Consider the following 7,912-nt stretch of genomic DNA (forward strand, 5'->3'; position numbering starts at 1 on the left):
CTTGCTGCTTTTAATATTCTTTCTTTATGTAGTACNTTTGTTGTTCTGACTATTATGGCACACACCTTTCATCCAAGCACTTGGAAGGCTTGCATCTCTGAGTCTGAGGCCAGACTGGTCTATATACCACGTACCAGGACAGTCAGGACTGTATTACTGAGGACTTTGTCTCAAAACACAAAGCAAACAACAACCCTATGCATGCATGCACGCATGCATGCGCAGGATAGCAATTTATGCACTAAGGCTATTTCCAATATGAAAACTTTTAATACTTAAGTACTGAATTCATAAAAAGATTTCTTCACTATTTCTTTGTGAAACAAAAATAAACTAGCTAACAGTTTACAAAGACTGAGTGTCATAGTTAACATATCTATTCCAGCTTTCTCTGCATTCTATTACATGATCTGACCTTCACAAGTTGCTTGCATTGAGCAAGTCTCTTCTCTTCCTAGGCATTCATTTCCTCAGATACTTACGGAATAAGACCAGCTAACTCCAAATTAAATGAAGTGACAATATTCATAACATAACTCTCTTTTAGCTAAGGCAAGTAAATTTGTCTAGCAGAGACCTGAAGAAAACAACCTTTAGAAAGTCAGCTTCCAGGTTCAGCACTAAGAACTGGCAGCACAGGCCTGCAGTCACAGCATGCGAGAGCTGAGACAAAAAGAGTGTAGCCTACACTTCTCACATTTTAAAGTATAACACCAATAAAATTTAAAAGGGGATTTTTAAAACTGTCTTATAAAAAAATAATTGGCAGATCTCTTCTGCCTTATCAAATAGACGACTGAACTACGTCTATCAGTACTAGCTGAGCCCTAAAGTAAGGTTTCCAGATGTGATTTGCTGTCCCTTGTTCCCCACACTATAATACAAATCTACTTGAAAACACTTGTTGACAAAACCATAAAACACTTTCCATAAATAATTAAGAGCTAAGTTGTAGGCTACATCATCAAATATGCTAAAGCATCTTTATAACATCAATGTGACTTAAATTTCAGGAGGAAGTGTTACTTACTATTCTTCAATGGCAATGACAAAAGGCAACCTCATGGCATTACAAACTTAGAGATGAAAATATTTAAAGAAAGTAAATATTCATAACACATTTGATGAACTTAGGGGCTGTAAGTATATCCCTTTCTGCAGTCATAACCAACAACAGTCCACTAATAGCCATCAATATCAGAAATATTTATGCATGACAAGCCACCTTCCTAACAGTAATCAACCAAAGGTACATGCAACACAATTCATGTTGTTTACTAGAAGGAAAGTATTAAAGACTTTGGACTTTAACTACTACACAAAATCAAGCTGAATTCTCTCCAGTCTCTGACACAAACCATCGTCATCAGTCACTGTTCACTCAGCAGTCAGAGAGTGAACACCTCATCACTCTGTTAATAACATTTTCATTTATGACGGACCTTCCTAAAATGAGTTAAGAAGTAATTAACACACTTCCCAAGGAGAAATCTGTGTATAACCAAGTATTAGCAGAGCCAATAGGCCAACCTATCACAAACCAAGGACCTACTTGCTTCATGGCAGTCTCTCCAATTTTGTCTGAATGTTTGCGGATGCTCTCCAGAAAGTCTTTGAGATCAGACATAGAAACATCCTTGATTTCCTCCCGAAGCTTAGGGATGTTGTCCACCATCACCTTACAGAATCGATAGTGGCTCACTTGAGGCAGATAGGTGTGTTCCAGATGCTCCAGTGTCTTCAGTGCGGGATAATGTCTACAAAAGAAATCAGCCACTTCAGTCTTTCTTAAACGGACAAATACATTACTCAAGGGGAAAAAAAAAATCTAACCTCAATTAGCTTTCGTTGTACATTAAGACAAATCCAGTGTAGTATTTTAATAAAGTTTTCTTAAATATTAAAAATTAATATATGCTTTAAAGACTAATAAAATAAAAATAAAAACATCCCAAAAACAAGTAATCATGAATACCAATGAAATTTTTCATATACAATTTTTAAAATAATCTCAAAAAATTGAGAGAGACTGTCTAGGAGAAACAATATGAACTAACCAGTACCCCCAGAGCTCCAAGGGACTAAATCACCAACCAGAGAGTATACATGGTGGGACTCATGGCTCTAGCTGCATATGTAACAGAGGATGGCCTAGTCGGCCATCAATGGGAGGAGAGGACTTTGGTCCTGTGAAGGCTCTATGCCTCAGTGTAGGGGAATGCCAGGGCCAGGAAGAGGGAGTGGGTGGGTTGGTGAGCAAAGGGAGGGGATAGGGGGTTTTCATAGGGGAAACCAAGAAAGAGGATAACATTGGAAATGTAAATAAAGAAAATATCCAAAAAAGTCCAAAAGTCAAAATAAATTTTAAAAATTCAAAAAAAAATCTCAATGTCAAAAGACCATTCTACAAACTGAAATACTCCATGAAGACTTCTTTTTTTATTACTGGATATTTTCTTTATTTACTTTTCAAATTTTTTCCCCTTTCCAGGTCTCCCCTTCAGAAACCTCCTATCCTATCACCCCCCTCCCCCTGCTGCTATGAGGGTGCTCACCCACCAACCCAAATACTCCTGTCTTCCCTCTCTGGCATTCCCCTACACTGGGGCATCAAACAACCTCAGGCCCAAGGGCCGCTCCTCCCACTCATGTCCAACAAGGAAATCCTCTGTCATGTATGCAGAGCTATGGATCCCTCCATGTGTACCCTTGGTTGGTGGTCCAGTACCCGGGAGCTCCCGGGGGTCTGGCCTGTTGACACTGTTGCTCCCCCCATGGGGCTGCAAACACCCTCAGTTCCTTTAGTCCCTTCTCCAAATCCTCCATCAGGGACCCCCACAATCAGTTCACTAGTAGGCTGCAAGCATCCACCTCTGTATTTGTCTGGCTCTGGCAGAGCCCCTTAGGAGACAGTCATTATTATCAAGCTCCTGTCAGTAAGCACTTCCCAGCATCCACAATAACTTTTGGTGACTGTATATGGGATGGATCCCCAGGTGGGGCATTCTCTGGATAGCCTTTCCTTCAGTCTCTGCTCCACACTGTCTTCATATTTCCTTCTGTGGTATTCTGTCCCCCCACCCCTTCTAGGAAGCACTGAAGCATCCCCACTTTGGTCTTTCCTCTTCTTGGGCTTCATATGGTCTGTAAATTGAACTTGGGTATTCTGAACTTTGGGCTAATATCCACTTATCAGTGAGTGCATAGCATGTGTGTTCTTTTGTGACTGAGTTACCTCACTCAGGATGATATTTTCAAGTTCTAACCATTTGCCTAAAAATTTCATTAAGTCATTGTTTTTAATAGCTGAAAAATATTCCATTATGTACCACATTTTCTGTATCCATTCCTCTGTTGAGGGACATCTGGATTGTCTCCAGCTTCAGGCTATTATAAATATGGCTGCTATGAACATAGTGGAGCATGTGTCCTTATTACATGTTGGAGCATCTTCTGGGTATATGGACAGGAGTGGTATAGCTGGTAGTACTATGTCCAGTTTTCTGAGGAACACCCAGACTTATTTCCAGAGGGTTTGTACCAGCTTGCAATCCCACCTAAAATGGAGTTTTCCTCTTTCTCCACATCCTCACCAGCATCTACTGTCACCCTTTTTTTTTTTTAATCTTAGCCATTCTGACTGGTGTGGGGTTGTTTCTCGGCCATTGGAGTTTCCTCCATTGAGAACTCTCTGGTTAGCTCTGTTCCCCATTTGTTAATAGGGTTATTTGGTTCTCTGGAGTCTAACTTCTTGAGTTCTTTTTATATATTGGATATTAGCCCTCTATCAGATGTACGATTGGTAAAGATCTTTTCCCAATCTGTTGGTTACCAAATTGCTTTACAATTTTATGAGGTCCCATTTGTCGATTCTTGATCTTAGAGCATAAACCATTGGTGTTCTGTTCAGGAACTTTTCCCCTGTGCCCATGTGCTCGAAGCTTTTCTCCACTTTCTCTTCTATTAGATTCAGTGTGTTTGGTTTTATGTGGAGGTCCTTTATCCACTTGGACTTGAGCTTTNTACAGGGAGATAAGAATGGATCAATTTGCATTCTTCTACATGTTGACCACCAGTTGAACCAGCACCATTTGTTGAAAATGCTATCTTTTCCATTGGATGGTTTTAGCTCCTTTGTCAAAGATCAAGTGAGCACAGGTGTGTGGGTTTATTTCTGGGTCTTCAATTCTATTCCACTGATCTACCTGCCTGTCACTGTACCAATACCATGCAGTTTTTATCACTATTGATCTGTCTTACAGCTGGAGGTCAGGGATGCTCCCAGAAGTTCTTTTATTGTTGATAATAGTTTTTGCTATCCTGAGTTTTTTGTTATTCCAAATAAATTTGAAAATTGCTCTAACTCTATGAAGAATTGAGTTGGAATTTTGATGAGGATTGCATTGAATCTGTAGACTGCTTTTGATAAGATGGCCATTTTTACTATATTAATCCTGCCAATCCATGAGCATGGGAGATCTTTCCATCTTCTGAGATCTTCTTCAATTTCTTTCTTTAGAGACTTGAAGTTCTTGTTGTACAGATCTTTCACTTGTTTGGTTAGAGTCATACCAAGATATTTTATATTGTTTGTGATCATTGTGAAGGGTGTCATTTCCCTAATTTCTTTCTCAGCCCATTTATCCTTTGAGTATAGGAAGGCTACTGATTGTTTGAGCTAATTTATATCCAGCCACTTTGTTGAAATTTTTTATCAGTGTAGGAGTTCTCTGGTGGAATTTTTGGGCTCACTTAAGTATACTACCATATCTGCAAATAGTGATATTTTGACTTTTTCCTTTCCAATTTGTATCTCTTTGACCTCCTTTTGTTGTCTAATTGCTCTGGCTAGAACTTCAAGTACTATATTGAATAGATAGGGAGAGAGTGGGTAATCTTATCTAGTCCCTGATTTTAGTGGGATTGCTTCAAGTTTCTCTCCATTTATTTTGATGTTGGCTACTGATTTGCTGTATATTGCTTTTACTATGTTTAGGTATGGACGTGGAATTTTGTTCTTTTCAAGATTTTTAAGGTGAAGGAACGTTCAATTTTGTCAAATGCTTTTTCAGCATCTAATGATATGATCACGTGGTTTTTATTTTCTTTGAGTTTGTTTACGTTGTGGATTACATTGATGGATTTACAAATATTGAACCATCCCTGAGTCCCTGGGATGAATCCTACTTGATAGTAGTGAATGTTCATTTTGATGTGTTCTTGGATTCAATTTGCAAGAATTTGAGTATTTTCGCATCAATATTCATAAGGGAAATTAGTTTGAAGTTCTCTTTCTTTGTTGGGTCTTTCTGAGGTTTTGGTATCAGCATAACTGTGGCTTCATAGAACAAATTGAGTAGTGTTCCTTCTGTTTCTATATTGTGGAATAGTTTAAAGAGTATTGGTATTAGGTCTTCTTTGAAGGCCTGATAGAATTCTGTACTAAACCTGGACTTTTTGGGTTGGGAGACTTTTAATGACTGCTTCTACTTCTTTAGTTATAGGACTGTTTAGATGGTTTTTCTGATCCTGATTTAACTTTGGTATTTAGTTTCTGTCTAGAAAATTGTCCATTTCACCCAGATTTTCCAGTTTTGTTGCATATAGGCTTTTGTAGTAGGATCTGATGATTTTTTGGATTTCCTCAGTTTCTGTTGTTATATCTCTCTTTTCGTTTCTGACTTTGTTAATTTGGATACTGTCTCTGTGCCCTCTGGTTAGTCTGGCTAAGGGTTTATCTATCTTGTTGGTTTTCTCAATGAATCAGCTCCTGGTTTGGTTGATTCTTTGTATAGTTCTTTTTGTTTCTACTCAGTTGATTTCAGTCCTGTGTTTGATTATTTCCTGCCATCTACTCCTCTTGGGTGTATTTGCTTCTTTTTGTTCTAGAGATTTCAGGTGTGCTGTTAAGCTGCTAGTGTATGCTCTCTCCATTTTCTTTTTGGAGATACTCAGAGCTATGAGTTTTCCTCTTAGCAGTGCTTTTCACTGTGTCCCATAAGTTTGGGTATGTTGTACCTTTATTTTCATTAAATTCTAAAAAGTCTTTAATTTCTTTATTGCTTCCTTGACCAAGTTATCATTTAGTAGGGCATTGTTCAGCTTCCATGTGTATGTGAGCTTTCTGTTGTTTTTGTTGCTATTGAAGACCAACCTTAGTCCATGGTGATCTGACAAGATGCATGGAATTACTTCAATCTTCTTGTATTTGTTTAGGCCTGTTTTTTGACCAATTATATGGTCAGTTTTGGAGAAAGTACCATGAGGTGCTGAGAAGAAGGTATATTCTTTTGTTTCAGGATGAAATGTTCTATAGATATCCATTTGGTCCATATCTTCTGTTAGTTTCACTGTGCTTGCATGATCTGTCCATTAATGAGAGTGGGGTGTTGAAGTCTCCTACTATTATTGTGTGAGGTGCAATGTGTGCTTTGAGCTTCAGTAAATGTTCTTTTATGTATGTGGGTACCCTTGCTTTTGGAGCACAGATGTTCAGAACTGAGAGTACTTCCAAGAAAACCTCTAATGATGGTAAAGAAAAGAACCTGGAAAGTCATGTGCATATGTTTGTGTATGTTTTGTACACATGCACATATGTATGACAAAAGTATCCAAATTAACACAAAACAGAATTTCAGGGGAATTAATGGAACTGTTCCACAGAAATGCTGCTACCAGCCTTGCCCAAGGTACTTCCAATTATCTTACCTGCAGTCCCCTGGGAAACTGGACTTGTGAAAAACCAGCATTGATATTAAGACAAAACATATTTGGAGCAAAGGATGGAAAATATATAAAGTGGTAAAGTAAGTAAATAGGTGCTAAAATGAAAATTACATTTCTTAACTTCCTTGAAAAAATAATGTTTTTAAAGTAGTAATTTAATGGCATATGGGCTCACAAAAATATATAGAAATCATATATTGTAACAGTAAACTAGAAGAATGAAAAATGAGCTACTAAAATGAATCTAGCAGTATATATATATCAAATTTGTATAGGTAAAGACTTTAAAGGAAGCTGTAATAAACTGAGGTGCACATAAGTGTTCATACAGCAAACTCCAAGAAAGCAAATCAAAAAACATTTCTAAGAGGTTGAAAAGATGGATCAGTGATTAAGAGGACTAGAAACTCTTGCAGAGGACTGGGGTTCAGATCCCAGCAAACACATAGCAACTCACAACCAACTATAACTCCAGTTCCAGGGGATATAGCACCCTCTCTTGGACACCTCTGGTACTGTATACATATGGTGCATACACATACATGCAGGCAAAACATTCAAACACATAAAGTAAATGAATCTTAAAAATGTTTTAATATTTTCAAAATCAATAAAAAGTAAAAGCATATACCCCAATGTATTTAAAACAAAAAAAGTAGAAAGGAGAAACAGAAACCAAGGAGACTAGAAAAACTATGAAAAAGAAAAATCCAACCTTAATTACATTAAGTATGAAAGGACTACATAGTCCAACTAAACAAACATCCCAAGGTGCAATTATAAAAAGCACAATCATATTTTATCTACAGGAAACATACTTTAGATTGAAAGATACAAATAAACTAAAAATGAAAGATGAACGATAAACTACATTATAACCTCAAGTAACTGGAATCAGTATTTTAAGTTTCTTTTATTGGTGTCTTAGTATAAAAACTGGGTTTATAACAAAAGCTTTCATACATACATCATTGCATCTTGCTCATATTTACTCCCCAGCACCTTCCTCCTTCCTTCCTCCTTCCTTCCTCCTTCATTCCTCCTTCATTCCTCCTTCCTTCCTTCCTCCTTCATTCCTCCTTCCTTCCTCCTTCCTCCTTCCTTCCTCCTTCCTTCCTCCTTCCTTCTTCCTTCCTTCCTTCTTCCTTCCTTCCTCCTTCCTTCCTCCTTCCTCCTTCCTTCCTCC

At 37.8% G+C, this 7,912-nt stretch overlaps 1 protein-coding gene across 1 annotated transcript in view; it reads right to left on the reverse strand.

Moving 5' to 3' along the window:
* Exoc6b (exocyst complex component 6B) overlaps positions 1 to 7,912 on the reverse strand; it is a 425,980-nt gene that overhangs the window by 343,914 nt on the left and 74,154 nt on the right. Inside the window, exon 6 of the mRNA XM_021190223.1 lies at positions 1,553 to 1,757. Within this exon, the coding sequence (XP_021045882.1) occupies positions 1,553 to 1,757 (205 nt within the window). The remainder of the gene's footprint in view (positions 1 to 1,552; positions 1,758 to 7,912) is intronic.

Source organism: Mus pahari, chromosome 2 (assembly GCF_900095145.1).
Source record: "Mus pahari chromosome 2, PAHARI_EIJ_v1.1, whole genome shotgun sequence".
NCBI lineage: Eukaryota > Metazoa > Chordata > Mammalia > Rodentia > Muridae > Mus > Mus pahari.